Source organism: Cervus canadensis, chromosome 23 (assembly GCF_019320065.1).
Source record: "Cervus canadensis isolate Bull #8, Minnesota chromosome 23, ASM1932006v1, whole genome shotgun sequence".
Classification (NCBI taxonomy): Eukaryota; Metazoa; Chordata; class Mammalia; order Artiodactyla; family Cervidae; genus Cervus; species Cervus canadensis.
This window is the reverse complement of record NC_057408.1, coordinates 20325895-20342820: the sequence shown is the minus strand read 5'-3', so window position 1 is coordinate 20342820 and position 16926 is coordinate 20325895. Positions and strand designations below refer to the sequence as shown.

Here is a 16926-nt window from a genome sequence, read left to right as displayed (position 1 = left end):
GGGATCAGCCTGTTCAGATTCTAGATATTTTGTTGTTACTAACATTGTCCAAGCTCTATAGGCGAGAACATAAGCAAGTTAAATACTTGAGGGAAATAAGCCCTCAACAAGAGGTGATAATTTTTTTCTCTATTTGATATTCATGATTTGACACATAAGAATATATTGATAGGAGATCAGACCTTTGTGGCATAAAAACAAAATTGTGGTCATTCAGCCCTTAATTCTGTTGAGCATGTTTTTTTCCCCCCAAAAGGCTGTGTGATATTTAGATGTGTGTGTGCACACGCGCACGTGTGTAGTTGCTCAGTCATGTCCAACTCTGTGATCTCATGGACTGTAGCCTGCCAGACTCCTCCGCCCATGGGATGCTTCAGGCAAGAATACTGGAGCAGGTTGTCATTTCCTCCTCCAGGGTTTCTTCCCAACCCAGGGATCAAACCCACGTCTCCTGCATTGGCAGGAGGATTCTTTAACCACTGAGCTACCAGGGAAGTGCTGATAATTAGATGATGCAGAAGTCAGTGGTCTGAACACCTCACTTATGCTGGATTAAAGGGGGGTCTTGAGTGGAACACACTTTGTAGTCAGAACCGTGATATTGTTTCTGGTTTGGCCATCACCTCATCCAACAGAAGATTTATAACAGAGGCAGTTGTTATTCTGTGACACTTTCAAACAGGCATGGAGGGCAGGACCTCAGCAACTTACGGAAGGGTGAGACAGAGACAGTCTGGTGCCCTGGGAAGGAGCTTGCCTGCACTCTGGTGCTTCTCTGCGGCCTTAGACAAGGCAGCTAATCTTCTTGGGTCTTGCTTTCTCCATTTATAAAGTGAGTAGAACCAGATTCTCTCTCTTTTTTAAAAAAGATATATATATAAAATTTATTTTATCCTTTTTTTTCTGTGTGCAGGCTTTCTCTAGTTGCGGCAAGTGAGGGCTACTCTCTGGTTGGAGTGCAAGGGCGTCCTGTTGTGGTAGCATCTCTTCTGTTGCAGAGCGCAGGCTCTAGGGAGTAAGGGCTTCAGTAGTTGTGGCGCATACGCTTCGCTGCAGCATGGCATGCGGAATCTTCCCAGACCAGGAATCGAACCCATGTCCCCTGCATTAGCAGGCATATTCTTGACCACTAGACCCCTAGGGAAGCCCTAGGTTGTCACTTAAATCCCAAATTTTACCATTTAAAGGTCAACGGAGTCTTCTCGTCTGTGATGAGCAGAGAGCATCCCAGACTCCCTCCAGGTCTGGGTCTGTGTCTGCGGGCTGCCTCCTCCTGCGCCCTGGGACTGGCACACACAGGGCAATGCAGACACTTCCAAGCTGGACAGCGTCTCTTCCCTAAACACGCTTCCGCATCTCCCACCGGCCAGAGAGACCATGGGCTCAGGTCGTTCTAAGATTCGGTTCCACTCTTTACATGGAAGGGATAGGGCATAATGGTAGCTGACGATTTATAGGCCATTTTCCTGAGCTCTGAGCATAAATCCATCTTCCCTATTGGACGTTACCACCAGTCAGCAGGGTGTGTTTTAATTATTATTTTAATTTCACATTGGCAGAAAGACGCTGTCGAATAGTGCCTTTCCAGGGAAACTCTTACTTTGGGGGGCCATTGGAACCCGCACTTTTGGCTCATGCTTCCCTGCTTGTATGAGGCGTGTATCGCTTTCCCTGAACTGCCCTCCATGGGGTACTTACCGACTGTTCCAGAGACGCATGACTCGCTTCCTGACGGGGTCTGCGCCTCCCCGGATGCTGTGAGCAAGTGCTGAAGGGCGGGTCCACAGTGGACCAAACCATCTTATCAAGAACGGAGGCTGGTTATCTGTTTAATCTATAGTGGTGTATATATTTTAATCCTGACCTCCCAATTTAAACCATGCCCTTTTCCTCCTTGGTTTTCTATGTCTGTGAGTCTATTTCTGCTTTGAAAATAAATTTGTGTCATATTTTAAATTCCACATACAAGTGATATCACAGGATATTTGTATTTCTCTGTCTGATGTGTTTTACTTAGTATGCTCCTTAGATCCTGAGGTCTATCCACTTTGCTGACAAGGACCTGCTATATAGCACAGAAAACTATACTCAATATCTTATAATAACTTGTAATGGAAAAAATCTGAAAAAGAATATATATATACATTATTATATAATATATATACATTATTTTTTATATATATCCACATAACTCAATCACTTTGCTGAAACTAACACAACACTGTAAATCAGCTATATTTCAATGAAAATTAAAAAAATAGATGCTAAGACAGTATTAATACTCAGCCATTTTTAGTCTTGTTTTCACATTCCATTAACTTCTCAGTCTAGGGAAAGAAGAATACAGAAGACTGAAGCATACAGAATTGAAATATGTATCTTATTTGACTTAAAAAAAATCAACTCTACTATCAAGAATTACATGAACTGATACATATTGGGAGATAGTATTTATTTTGTATAGCTTTTTTTTTGGCCAATGTTCCATACTTTGCTCATGTTAACAGTAATAAGGTTCTCATACCAAACATTCCTCCTTTCACAAGTTGAATAACATGATGCTAAAGGTCTACAAAAAAATGGAATTCCAAGGTTAAAATGCCCACACTAGTAGTATTGAGAACTCAGAGTTTTATATTTTGACTTCTGAAATATGATCACATTTGTGGGCCATAATTAGATTATTAGTTACAGAAAACCTAAATTAAAAAAAAAAAACCCAATAAACCCCAAAATTAGCTAATAAAGTTTGCATAAATTTTGCCTCTAAACAAGTACTATAAATAGCAAGCAATTTAATACAACAAGAGACTGGACGGTATAGAGAGCAGTAATTATGCATCCACCAAGTGAGGCCATTTGCACCTGGGCTACATTCATAAAACTTGTGCTGTAACCCTAGGAAATTCACGTCCGCAGTTGGTCATGCTCAGTCTTTTCCTGTCGTTTTTTTTTTTCCTGAAAGTTGCATGCTGCTTGTCTGTCCTTATATAAATCTAAAATATGCTGTTTATCCCATTTGCACATGCGGTCAAGTGATCAAGAGAAATGTTTTCAGTCCTGTGCACTCCCTGCCCCATTTTAAAGGAAATCCTGAATGTAGTAAATTCACACTAATTGGGAGCTCTATGAAGGGGTTAAAACATTGCCCATTACAAGTCGGGTGGCCATTATAAATGTTACCCAAATAAAAGCCAGGAACAGGAAGCCAAAAAGCAGGTCCCTGCGGCAGGCATGTCTTAAATGATATCATTTGTCAAGTTTCCAGCATCTTGTGGTGGGTGAACACACAAAAAAAGGAGGTCTGTGTTGTACCAAGGACGTTACATCCTCATTAGCTGGAATGTTCTTTAAGTACATAATGCAAGATTTTCATTTTAATAAGAGGCGGTGACTTGTCACTGCACTTTCATTAGATAAATACTGAATGTAATACTAATGACCATTTATAAAGGCGCTATCCTCCTCCTGAGAAACTCCATTCAGATGAAATCATATAATAACAAATTTTAGAGCACGTCATGCAAAACTTCTGTGTAGTTTCTCTGCAAACTATTTCCTGATTTTTTTTTTTATGCTGAAGGCGGTGAACAATGGGAGTCATCATCAAATGGACCTACAATGACATTGTTGGTATTTTTTGCATGCAAACACAAATTTGAAGGAAGAGCATTTGGCCTTTTACAAATCACAATGGAAGGGGAGGGAATAGCTGGGACTCCCTTGTTTCTTGGCATGCCAACTGGAGCCAAGGCTCTCCATCTGCCCAGCCGGGGACCTCAAGGCTGATGTGCAGAGAAGGCCACCCTGAGAACCCAGAAATAATTCATCCACCAGGATCGTTCAGCCCCGGCCCCATCTCTAAAACAAAGACTGACAATTGCCCTGAATTATGGATGTACTTTTTGTGATATGTAATACAGTTCAGAAGAAAGGCGGCCAGAGGATCGCACCATTTCACCTCCCATTAGAGGCTGGGCTTGAACGATAATCCCAGAAGATGAAACTGATGCTGAACTATGACCCTCAATTTACAAATCATTTTTCAGAAGAATAAAAAAAAAAAGTTTAAACATATTTTTGGCATTATCTGAATGGGCGGAATCTTTCATGCTTGTTTTCTAAGAATAAATGAAAACAGTATGCACTGTAGTTTCTTAGTTTGGGAAGAGACAGAACATGAGGTTTTCAGATTATATTTTATTTTAAACCTGGTTGTTTGAATTTTTTTTTTTTTTTTTTTTTTACATAGCTGAATTTAGTGTATGCCTTCAAAACATAATAAATTTCTATTCTGTAGCTTCAGGGATCCATCCGTTAAAATGTTGGTCTTTCATCTTTATTACTCTCCCATTAAAATGAAAGAAACCGGGACGCACTTCAGTTTAGAAGAAGCAATTTAGTTGGCAATGTCCTTACTACTCAAGTCTTGACAGAGGGAGAAAGCCCATGATTGCTTAGACTTCACACATCTGTCTGCCTAGGACACAACTAAGCCTATCAGACAGAGACTACCTTACAGTGAATAATATTCTCTGATGAGCTGATTTGATGACAACGTTGCTCCACTCCCAGCCATTCCCTTGCAGTTACATTCATAAAACCTGTCCCCTCCCCTTTGTTTGCTTGGGCCTCTAAAAGGGAGGCAAAGTCCCCTTCGGTTTCGCTACAGCTGTTAGGTCTGAGCGGGACAGATTAATAACGGAGCAGCACACTGGCCTGGCTTCTCCGGTGCCCTGCACTAGTAACCCTTTGCTATAATGAGGACGCAAAGAGCCTCCCATCGGGCTGTTACCCTTCTTCATAACTCAAAAGCGTCATGGTGGCAATAGCCTCCGGTGCTATTTGTCTTTAGTGCAGTTGTGACACTCCGGCATGATCCATAATTTGGCAACTATTTACCGTGACATTTCCCTTCAGTGCAGCCATAACATTCAGTGAAGCCATTATTTGGCCCCATTTACCATATAAATTGTATTGTTGTGCATGCATGCTAGCAGCTACATTAGGTACCTGAAAATGAGTAAATCTTGTAAAATAGATCCTAACAGCTATTCAGTGGTAGGACTGCCTTGCTCCTCAGACAGAAAGAGAGAAAAATTAAATTCGGTCACCAAGTTTCCTCGAATATCTCTAATCGCGTGTCTATTTGTTTAGCATGTTAGAGATGCTGAAACCCAAGGCTCTGAAAAACAGTCTGGTGGGTGTGGCTTCGTTAGAAAGGCAGGATGGGGTTCCCACCTCAGTGATGAAAACCAGAGCAGCCTTTGGGGAGCTGAGGAAGGTGGGGACAGAGGTGGATCCGCTGTGGACTTGATTCAGAGGGGAAGGCGCGGGACTGGTTACCTTCACGGGGGTGACATCTGATGATGGTGACAAGAAGCATCTTGTCCCAACAGGCCACGTGGAGAACTGAAATGGGACAGGCATCAGTGGTGGCTACTCTGCTTCACGATCAGAGAGAAAACCCACCTTCCCAAGGTCTCGGATGTGAAGCAAACGCACACTCAGTTTAGGTCGCTTCAGTCCCTGCTTTGCAGGACACTGTCTGACACACCCCAGTAGGCAGACGAAGGGTGCTGTTCCTCGTCCACGGAGCTTTCCCCGTACGGCCCATGTTTGTCACGTGGACTCTCACTGTGGATGGAGCACACCCTTCTTCACTTCCCGTGCATGTATTAAATTTTTAAAGTCTCCCGAATCTCTAGTTTACCTTTACCAAACCTGCTCTTTTGTCTATGTAAGTTTTCAACACTACTTTGCTTCTTAAAGGAAGAGAGAAATTTTCCATCCCACACATGCCTCACCAGCATGATTGTGTATAAAATCATTAAATAAAGAGATACTTCTTTAAAAGAGGTCTGTGCTCATTTAATTTTCTTTTTCTAATGACCTAACAGAGTCAGAGTTTTGGGAGAATCCCTCCAAATTTCTATTTACAGAACTGGCTGGTAATTTATGGAAGGAGAAGGGCCATTTCCTGAGAATATGGACTCTGAGAACTGACTGACTTTTGCTCTCCCTCTCATGTGTTAACAACTTGTTAGCATTATACCAAAATCTCCCATAGTAAAGAACTCATGAACTATTTTCAAGCCTGATTTTAAAATCTCATCAAGTTGAAGACATGCTGATTTGATCAGATCTTGCATCAGGAATTAATTTAGTTCCCTGGAACAATAAAATCTGGAATGAGACTGTCCATGAGTAAAGAACTGAATGTAAAGGTTTTACCTCTGTGCCATGGAGGGAAGTTTTATTAGCACTTTTTTTGGCAAGGGAAAGCAAAAAAAGAAAAAAAGGAAGCAAAGAAAAGAGAGAGACCTATTCATTAAACTTTACTTTTGTTTTAAAAAAATATTATCTCCATTACCAACTAAAAATAAATTGATTTGAGTAATTCTGGGGCATAAAATGCCCATTTTCTTTCTCCTTTTATTTATGCCATTGTTCTGCTTTTATAGCTTACTGTTGACAGAGGGAGGTAATTCAACGACAATTTTCCCAGTGTTTTTTCTCATGTACATATAATCGACGGCCCGGAAGACTGACTCCAGGCCGGTAAACCTGCCCTCTGCAGACAGACCTCCGGTGTCCACCTCACAAACCAGGTCGCCACCTGCATACATCTTGAGCAAGTGGTCCATGGCACCTCGAAACTCGGGAAGGTAATGGTTCAAGAAGAAGCCCTGGATGCTGGCAGATTTCTTCAGCAGTTTGGCTGGAAGTGTTCCTGCTTTCACGGGCGACAGGCCAGTAGGAGTCTGGTAGCCAGAGACAAACCCGATCACTATCAAGCGCCCTCGGGTAGCCAAAGCGTCCACGGCCAAGTCAAACATGGCTCCCCCGACGGACTCGTACACCACGTCCACACCTTGCGGGTACTCCTGCCTCAGGACGGCGCCCACGTGCTCCGCGTTATAGTTGATGGGCCGGTCGCAGCCAACAGACTTCAGAAAAGCACACTTCTCGGCAGAAGAGCACGTCCCAATGACGTGGCACTTGGCCTTCTTTGCGAGCTGGACGGCGAACTGGCCGGTGCCCCCGGCTGCCGCGGTCACCAGGACTGTCTTCCCTTCCGACAGCCCCCCGAGCGCTTTCAGGCTAAGGTAGGCTGTGGTCCCACTCACCAGGAGCGCGAGATACTCTGGTTTCAGGGCCGGCACTGGGATGGCGACCCTGGCGGGCACCACCGTGTACTCAGCGAAGGAGCCAGGCGCCATGTAGGCCACGGCCTGGCCGACCGTGTACGCCGCGCTGGCAGACAGGCCCAAGGCCACCACCTCGCCCACACCTTCGAAGCCCGCGTCGAAGGGGGTCTTCACGGAAGGGTCGTAGCGGCCAGCCGAATAGTTGATGTCAGATGCATTGACACCAACAAATCTGGAGGAAAACAAACACACAAACACATTCAGGTGCGTTCTTTGTCACGGCTTTTTCCATTCCTCTAATTCTGGTGACCGTGGAGGGTGGTGAAGCTGTTATCTATTCTGACAGAATTAAAAAAAAAAAAAACACAACAAAAACACCCGAAACTCTTGATATGCATTCAAAAAAAAGAAAGAAAGAAATCAAATAACTGTGAGCTCAACAGTGATTCTATATCAGAGTTTTGGTATATTGTAGTCTTTCATTAGTTTAGGAATAATTTCACATCCCTCTAAACAGCAGGTTATTTATTTCATACACCATTAATTCCCTTTCTCTTTCTTTCAAAAGAGAGGAAAAAAAAAATTCAGGAAGGCTTCATACACAAACTTCACTGGAGCTATGAGTTGGAAATTAATTGGTCTCTTAACAAAGATGTTAAAAACAACAGTGGGATAAAATATATTCAAAGAGGTAGACTTGTATTGATTCTGGCAACAATTTAACACTTCAGATAATAATAGTAACGACAATGATATTATTAAAGATTGATGTAATGTGCAAGGTCACTGGATGTTACATGTTACTGCAGGGGCTGTTTCAACCAGTGTGAGAGAGGCTGCAGCAAATTTTCCTTCTGATGTAACTGTGTCCAGTGTGAAAATATGCATTTTGATTAATTGAACAAAAATTGTCTCATAAGGGTAGAGAGATTTTTAAGGAACATCCAACATTTTACAGTCTTTCCCAGATGAAAAGGAAAGCAAATCGACACTATATTTTCCCTCAACAAGAAGCAGAGACATACTTGATTAATACCAGATGATTATTTTCACTTTGGTATCCAGAGTCAATTTAATTGCCAGGCTGGTATTTTTACCAGCTTTTTTTCATCTCAGTATACCTCATAACAAAAATATCCTGATACATAAGGAAAAAAGCCATCTTTCTAAGGATGTCCGGACGTGGCTGAGACACACAGCTGGAGGACCCTAAAGATGCCATTTCCACCTGTAATGAAAGGAAAGGTTCGGGGATCTGGTGGCAGGGGAAACTGGTAAGTAGGTCTCATGTTAAAATTATTTACTTTTAATTTAACTTAATAAACCCCAAACTGCCTCGCACAAGGATCCACTTCCACTGTATATATAGACAATACTTTGCCCTCCTAAATGCGCCCTCATGACGGTGCCCGGCATACACGACTGGACATTCTACATATCTTATCAACAGAAATAAGAAAGCAGGAAACTCTCCTTCGGGCTGGTCCAGCAGCTTTCAGAAGTTACCAGACACAAGGCCTCACAATCACCTTACAGGATTCCATACCCGAACAGGACACAGTAATAAGAAGCAGAAATAATGCATTGTGGTGGGCTCTCATTTGGCATTTAATGCCAAGATACCCACGTTCCATCTTTTGGGTGGGGGAGGGCCGGGCATCTTTCCTTTCACTTTGCCGAGTTCTCCAGGCCTGGCCTAGTGTCCTGAGCGCGTGCTTCCGAACCTCAGGGAAGGCGGGTGGAGCCCAGTCGGGTGCCTCTGGATGCCCGATCGCCGGGGCTGGAAGGCCGGCTGCAGGACCGCCGGCGGGGGCGGGGAGGTGGGCTGTGCTTACAGGTGGGGGCCAGGGCGGGTAGCCCGCTCTGTTCTCCTCGCGCAGGATTAGGCTCGCCCTCCCGCGGCCTTCGCCCCTCCCGTCTTGCCCCCGCACCCCCACCCCACCGCGCTCGCGTTTCTGTCTTTCCAACCACAGAGGCTCTTCCCTTGCGGGAGCCCCCGCCTTGGACTCGGCCCCTCGGGTCACCCTCATCTCCAAACCGGAGTGAACTGGGGGGAGGGGGCTGGCAAGCGGGAAGGGCTGCTGGAGGAAAAGGCAGCCCCATCACCGCCCCCGCCCCGCACCCCCGCCCGGGGCTGTGGTTGCCACTTCCAGGCGGGAGGCGGCGGACCCAGCAGGGAGCACGCCTGGGAGGCCAGCGGCGGCGGGGCGAGGGCACCCGCGCAGAGGGGGCCGCGAGGGCCCGTGTGCGCGCGCGCGTTGGGGGGCAGGGTGGGCTCTGCCGGGAGCTCGGCGGCTGCAGCCCACCAGCGGCAGCTTGAGCTCACCAAGGGGGCTTTGCTTAAAAACCCAAATCAGACATGGCGGTGGAGCCCGGCCAGCGCTGGAGCGGGGGCCGAGACCACAGGGCCCGCCCCGCGCCGGGTCCACGTCCCCGCTCCCTGCGGCGCCCTTGATGCGCCCGGGCCAGCCTGAGGGGCGCCAGAAACCCGCGCTTCTTGGACGGTCTCCCCTCGCAAGTGCCCGGCCTCCACCGACTACCCGGCCGGTGCCGTCGTCCCGCGGCCTCTCCACCGCCACCACGGACAGAAGCGATCCGTGAGTCCGACTCCCGGAGCGGGCTGGAGTCGCGCGGGTCGCCGCCCAGGCCCGCGACCGTGACCTCAGCCTCCCTGGACCAAGCCGGGATCCCGGCGGGCGCGTCCAGTCCGCACCGGCCGCCGAGCTCGGGCCCAGCGGCGATCGAGTGCCAGGGGAGCCCCGGGCACGCGGCGCTCCTGAGAACATCGGCCTCGCGACAGAAGCCGCCGGCGGCCAGACCGTGACCTTGGCCTCGCAGGCACCCCCATTTTTCGTGTCTCTTCACCCCACCCTGCAGTCTTCTAAATCGCCTGCGTCGTCGGTGAAGGAATCCTGAGTTTGTCCTCGACTCTGCACACCTCCCCCTCTCCAGGGTCGTCCCTCTGGTTGCGGGCCCCCACCTCTCCCTGAACCCCCGCTTTGACGCGGCGCCGCCACCGCGGCTGGTGGGGACCCGCCACTGCCCGGACGTGCCTTGGTTCTTACCTGGGCTTTGGGAAGAGGATTGGGAGGAGTGGGAGCCGGCGCCTTCGGCTCCATCAGAAACAAGTTCAAGAGCGGCAGGCGCGGTGGGCAGGGGTCCGGGTTTGGGGAACAGCATACAGAAAGGGCGAGTGAGCGAGAAAAAGAAAGAAGACGCGCTAGGGAGGATGCGTGCATTTGGAGACTCCTCTGTACTCCTTTAAACTACGTGCTTTTAATGAGTCCAGGGGTCTAGCGATCCGACAGGCAGACCCATGCAAAAGACAAAAATCGAGGAGCCCCGGGGAAAAGAACGGGATGTTTGGGGCTCTCCCCAAATATATACCTTTCCGGAGTCACAAAGTGATGAGCCCTTTCGTCATGTTTATTGTGAAACAGTGCAGCGGTCCGAGGGGAGGCAATGGGTTTTCTGTTAACAAAAATCAAACCAGAAGACTCAAGTCCAGAGCAAAACCTTCAATACTGGGAGACAAAGTCTGCCAAACCAGACCTTCCTTAAAAAAAAAGAAATAAAGAAAGAAAAAGGGATAAAGAAAAGGAAGAATGAAGGGGGAAAAAAATCTTGGCCTGGAGAATGAGCAGGAATAGTTACCCTCCCGTGAGCAACAAACGGTTTATCAAAAAAATACCCTCCCCATCCCCCACCTTCTCTGTGCCGGTCCTACAAACTCTCTGCTCCATTAACTTACATTTGAACAGAAAATCGTTAGAAATATTTGGAAACGAAATAATGTGGCAGCATCTTGCAAAAAAAGAAAAATCTAAAAATAGTGCGTGAACTGAACCAGAGGGAGTCGGAGTCTTTTTCCCTTTATTTTCTTCTCTTTTCTGAGGAGGGAAGCGGGGTTTCCTCGGATGTTAGAAAGCGGAAGGCCAGAAGTGGATAAAGGAAAGGCGTGGACACGTTTTAGAAGGATTCTAGGCCCCCTTCTCACACCTTTCCTAAATGATAAACTTGATTATGCTAAATCGATGTCTTAAAAAGCACCTCCGTCACTGTGAATAAAGAATTTGTATTTTCTGTTCAAATGGAAAGACACGTGCAAAAGGTTCCGCTGAAAGAGAAAGTCAGAGGGAGCACAATTAAACACCCCCCTCCCCAGGCACCTTTCCAAACAAGTGAATATGGGCTAAATCCATTCACCCCGGAGCAGATTATTATTATTACGATAAAAATGAGAAGCTCTTGCACAGAATTTTCAGGCAGTTGACACTGTTCGGGGCGATTTGGTCTGGGATTAAAATGAACTAACCTGTAGTGAAGTATTGAGCCTCTATTCTTTAAAAAAAAAAATCGGTAAAATGCCACTCTTACTGACAACGTTTGCTAGAATAAAGGACCTTCCCACAGTTTGGGGGGTAGGAGCAGATTTTCCAGCAGAGTCAGGAGAGGGACGGGCAGAGGTCCGCCCCCTCCCCACAAGCAGAAAACGCGCCCCCTTCTTCTGTGACGGATTTCAAGGTAGAAGTTAGAGGTCAAGCGGTGACTATAAATATCCTATTTATATTAAAGGGATTCTTGGCATCTGTGGACGGAAGATAGAGGCGTGGATCTTAAAGCAACCCAAGTTGAGAGCATCCAACATGGCAGCCGGCACTCCAGAACTCCGACCGACCACCCAGTTCGGGGACCGGCCCTGGTGACCCAGCGCGGGGAAGGGGCACACACCCTACGGAGCTGGTGCCCCGCAGGCGGGTAGGCCGGTCCTGCGGGCAGGAACACCTCCACGTTGGCGCGGGCGGGGGTCCCACCGCGCGGCTGCTAGGAGTGCGGGAACTTCACACCTTCCCCTGCCCGCCCCGCTCAGCCGCCCCCTCCCCACTTCACACCCTGTTTGTAAAAGGTGTTCTTTTCCCAAGCAGCCGTGGTGTGTGCCATCAGGGCTCACAGTTCACAGTGAGCAGTATCAGGGGGAAAAAAAAGAAAAAGCCTGCGTGAAACTTTGCCTGTTGGGTTTCTTCGGTGGTTTTTTCAATCTGAGTCTCGTCTCGTGTCCAGCAAATCACTCATGTGTTTTGTATGTCCTGCGTGAACACTCACCCACCCTTCTTTTCAACTTGGCAGGACGCGCGTCTGGATCTCAACTGCCTTAGCGGTTCCTGGTACTGATGAAGAAATCCTCCGAAGCCCGGGTCCCAGCGGTGCACTTCAGCCCACCGGTTCGGGCGCCCCCTGCCCCCACCCCTTTCCCAGCCTCCGCTCAGCCCCACCCTTGGCTCACTTGGTTTCTACCTCTCCAACAGGTTCCCAGAAATTTGACATCCTGGTCAGAATTCCGAAGTCTCCCAGCCAGGTTTGGAAGGCTGATACGAATCTCTAAAAATGGACCGTTCAGCATTGCCCCAAGCTGATTAGATAAGATACACGGTCCTTCAGTCCTCGCCGAGGACCGGGTGCTTTCGAGCACACCACTGACAACCTGGTTATAACCAAAAGTTACTTCTCCCTCCGAAAGTATTACGCAACCTGAAATATGCAACACTCGCCCCACAGACGGGACTGACCCGGCTCGCCCGCTCTCGCCAAGGGGGATGGAGGAAGCGGACGCCCTGCCTGCAAGTCAGGCAGCTAGGGGACCCACCGGCAGAGTCGCGGTCACGGCTCTGCAGAATGAGGTCCCTTCCCTCTTGTTGCTTCAGCAGTTACTAAGGATTAGTGAGATGGAAGCAAATTAAGGTGCGCAGTGTGGAGGTGGAAAAGACAGTCCGAAGGTCGGGCGACGACCCGAGCCTCATCCACTCTGCAAAACCTGCGGCCATGCCCCCGCCCCGGCCCCGCCGCCCGGGACGCGCGCCCCGCGCCCCGCGGTACACTGCAGGGCACAGACGACAGTCACACACAGCTGACAACACCCAGAGGGCACCGGCGAGGTGCACTCCAACACAACCAACGACAGGCTCCACCACAGCCAGGCAGCTGCCAACCTGGAGCGGACAGGAACAGCCAGCCGGGGCCCCGGCCTCCTTCCTCCAAAGCACGTTACCTAAACGTCGCGGTTTGTGTCCAGGCTGTTCCCAACTCCACCCTAAAGATTAGGCGATCGCTGGAGCCGTGGGTGCGCGCGGGTGGGCCGGGCAGGGAGCCTCCCCTTCTGGGTCCCGTCGGTTTTATTTCGGGAGCGGGAGGGGGAGGAGGAGGGAGGGCTGGGGGAGGGGAGGGGAATCCCAAATTAAAATAACCCTCCGTTATGAGGACGCTGGGTGCCATCGGATATTCACACCGGCAACAGTCTCATTACGTTCGCCTTCGCCAGATGGCGGCGGGTTCAACTTCCCGGGATCTCGTAAAGTCGGGCTGTGCGCCCAAGCGCGCGCCAGGAGTGGGGACGCCGGCGGGCGCGGGACAGCCCCGGAGCCGCACGACGCGGCGCGGGTCAGGGCCGGGGCGGGGGTCGCGCGCCGGGCTCACCGGTTCCGGACGAGGAGGTCTCCGTCCCCGGGGAGTGGCACCGGGCAGTCCCGGCGCAGGGTGACGGCTTCGCGGAAGTTGGGGCTCAGCCGGGTCACCACCAGCTTCTGCATCGCGCTAGGGATGGCCGAGCCCTGGAAGTCCAGGAAGTGGCGGGCGTACGACATGTCCACGATGGCTCGGGTCCCGGCGAGCGCTAGCCTCTGCATGGCCCGCGCCTCTGCCTGCTTTCTGCGCCGCCGTTGGCCGGGGTTGCGCCCAGTCCGGGCCGGTCCGCGAGGCTCGGCTCAGCGCGGCGGGCGGAGCGGGCGGGTCCGCCCCTCCTCCGGCCCGCGCCCTCCCCTCGGCTCCCCCCCCCCCCGACTTCCCCACTACGCTTGGCGCCCGCTCCCCCCTCCTGCCCCGCCGCGCGCTGCGCGGGGAGTCCGCGCAGCCCCCGCGGTTCCCGGGCGCACCACCCCCGGGGTCTGGGCCAGGGGATCGCTGCTGCCCCGGCCGCTGCTCCTTTAATCTTTTTGTTTTGGTTTGAATCTGCTTGGCGCAGACTGGCCAAGGATCCTCTCCACCCTCCCCCTTCCTCCCGGCGCCCGGGAGGCACCGGATATCCCCACCCTCCCCACGGTCTAAAAGCCGGATTTGACTCCTCTAAAAGGGTGAGGGGGGCGGCGAGGGCACCCGCGCGTCCCGCGACCGCCGCGGCCCACAGCCGGCAGCAGCCCGGGGCGTCCTCGGAGCTGCGCGGCGCCCGGCGGCCGGCGCAGGCGCCTCCCCTTCCCGTGCGGAGCGTTCACTTCCTTGCAAGGTGGTACGAATCAACCCCGAGCGCGGCCGGGGCGGCGGGGCACGGCCCGGGCCCGGGGCCGGGCGGGGAGCCCTGGGCGCCGGTGCCGGCGCTGGAGCACGCAGCGCCGGGCGGGGGGCGCCCAGGGCATCCTGCGCCCCAGGCTGTTGGCCCTCGTCCTCGCGACGCCTCGCCCGTGCCTTCTTGCCCTTAGTCTGTCCCATGTAAGTTGCACGAACTAAGCCATTTTATTTATTTTGGCTAAGACTTCATGTTTTTCCATAACTGTTTTAAGTGGCCTCTACAAGACTGTTACAGGTTTCCCACTGGGAAAGAAACACAGATACTGGAAACCAGAGGGTCGAATTCCAGAGCACACTAACATCTTAAACTTCTGGGGTGGGGGCTGGGGGTTGGGGTGCCGAGGGCCTTAATGGAACTGGAGACGTTGCCATGATGTATGAGGACCTTTTCTTATAACCCAGCTAGAAAGATCTGCCATTCCATCGTGTCAATTATCTCCCTGTTTGTATTGACCAAATAATCAATTCACGTCTCACAGAGGGGCCAGATTAAATATTTTCCACATTTTTTTGTGTGTAGTGAGCAAAGTCCATCATTAAATTTTTATTAAAGGAATACATTGTAGTGAAACATGTTTCCTTATTGTCCACTTACCCATTAATTACCAAAATATAAAAGCCGCACAGTGCCCCTCCGCAATCACATCTAACCCCCAAACTAGGATTGCAAAAGTGACACAGGTATTTTTATCTCAAATGTCGGTCATTCCTCGTCCAAAGGTAGTTTGTGTCCACGTGGGTGCGTGTGTGTGAGTGTACAAGCGGGGGCGGAGGGGGAGACTCTCAGGTTTAAAAATCTGCAGGAACTAGTGTCTACTCAACTTGGCTTATAACACATGGGCTTCAACCACGGTCAGCCGGTGGATTACAATAACAAACCCCTCAATGTCTTTCTCCAACGTGCAATCTTTTATGTTATGCCGTATTAAGATTTCTTTTTTGTGTCATATTGTTTAGCTCGGGGGGAAAAAAAAAGAAAACAAAGCAATTAAAAAGATTGACAGGTATGGTTTGTGAGAGACCTATTTGTAATTGTCAGGGTGACGTTGGCGAGAGGAGGAGGAGTAAAAACTGAAGCCGGAAAAGCAGCTCGATGTGTCTGTCTATCAGTTGAGACTGTCTGAAAGCTCTGCGATCCGAATGTGTGTTATATTTCACTGAAAAGAGGAGCGAGCGAGAGTGCATCTCCTCTCTCCCAGGAGTTTGGGGGGGACCGTCCACGCTCATCTCGCCCACCCAGTGAATGTCTGCTCTTCACCCCTTCGCGCACACTCTCCGGGTTGTTGTTGTTGGCTTTTTTTTTTTTTTTTTTAAGGAAGGGGGGTGCTTTTTGTGTATTTTTCAAAATTTTTCTGTTGGAAGATCAAGACCGGCCAAAAATCCATGATCAAAATGTGTTTGCATTAGATTTCGCCTCCGAAGAAGCGGCGATCCTGGCGGCACAGCCCCGCGGGGAGCGCGGGGCAGCGAGTGGCGCTCCGGCGGCTGGTGACACTGTTTGATCTGTGACTGTTTGGAAGGTGGAGCAGCGCCTGACATCTCCCCCCGGCGCATGTATGTACGGGGGCTTCACTCCTGTCTTGTTTGCTTTCTTCCTCTTAGACTAAGTGCGGGGAGGAAAAGGACAGCCCGGATCGGCCTCGCCGGCGCACAATGAGCAAGCTGCGACCCGCGCACTAAAAACACTCGCCGCGACCCCCGCACCGCCTGGAGCGAGGGGGAGAGAAAGTTGCGCTCCGAGACTCTCGGCTCGCGGAGGAAGGCGCAGGGCAGCGCCCGCAGAGGCGCCCGGAGGAGCGCCCGCCAGCAGCACCGCGGCGGCGGGGAGGCGGCAGCATGGAGCGCGGGCCGCGGGCCGGCCCTCCGAGCGCCCGCCGCTGCGCCCGCGGCCCGCGCCGGGGATGACTCCGGGCTCGGCGCCCAGGCCCCGCGCGCTCCGCCCGCAGCCCGGCGGCCGGGACGCGGCCCGCGCGGCCGCGGCCGCCGCCTCCTGAGCGGCCCCGGGCGCGGCCGTCCATGCGAGCGGCGCCCCGCGGACCGCGGCGCGCCCGGAGCCCGGAGCCCGCGGGGACGAGGCCAGAGTTGGGCGCGCCGCGGAGTTGCGCCCGCGCCCGGGGCCCCGCGTCCCCGCGCCCCGCGAACTCCGGCGGCGGCTGAGGCCCGAGCAGCATGCCGAGGAGGAAGCAGCAGGCCCCCCGGCGCTCGGCAGGTAACGGGCGCGCGGGCCGCGCCGCGGGGAGCGGGGCCGGGGGGCGCGGCGCGGGGGGCGGGGGGGCCCGGCGGCCGGCGCGCGGGGCGGGGGCGCGGGCGGGGGCGCGGGCGGCGCTCCCCCTCTGGGCCCGGGAGCGAGGCCCGGCCCGCGCCCGGCCGCCGGCGCCCCGGGGCAGCCGTCCGCGTCCCCCCACCTGGGCCGGCGCGCGGAGTGGAGAAACTTCACGGC

The 16926-nt window shown here is 51.7% G+C and overlaps 2 protein-coding genes across 3 annotated transcripts in view; one reads left to right on the top strand and one right to left on the bottom strand.

The window, feature by feature from the left end:
• Positions 1-2418: 2418 nt before the first annotated feature.
• On the bottom strand, positions 2419-14351 carry ZADH2 (zinc binding alcohol dehydrogenase domain containing 2). 2 transcript variants are annotated; one of them, XM_043443758.1, is made up of 2 exons: positions 13623-14351; positions 2419-7383 (listed from the first exon to the last, which is right to left on the bottom strand). In XM_043443758.1, exons 1-2 carry the CDS (start codon positions 13829-13831, stop codon positions 6459-6461), a joined length of 1134 nt encoding a protein of 377 aa, XP_043299693.1. In that variant the 5' UTR covers positions 13832-14351; the 3' UTR covers positions 2419-6458. The 2 variants fall into 2 exon arrangements, with proteins under 2 accessions (XP_043299693.1, XP_043299692.1); XM_043443757.1 differs by lacking the exon at positions 13623-14351 and adding an exon at positions 13198-13537.
• Positions 14352-16562: 2211 nt separating this feature from the next.
• The window catches only part of TSHZ1 (teashirt zinc finger homeobox 1), a 78744-nt gene continuing 78380 nt past the window's right edge, over positions 16563-16926 (top strand). Inside the window, exon 1 of the mRNA XM_043443756.1 lies at positions 16563-16695. Coding sequence (XP_043299691.1) covers positions 16656-16695 — 40 coding nt within the window. The 5' untranslated portion in view covers positions 16563-16655. The remainder of the gene's footprint in view (positions 16696-16926) is intronic.

Excerpts from the sequence above, each read along its gene's own strand:
- ZADH2 (XM_043443757.1), bottom strand. The coding sequence starts at position 13,421 with ATGGCACCCAGCGTCCTCATAACGGAGGGTTATTTTAATTTGGGATTC. Across the intron at positions 7,384-13,197 it reads ACACAAACCGCGACGTTTAG|ATTTGTTGGTGTCAATGCAT; the intron begins GTAACGTGCTTT and ends GTTTTCCTCCAG.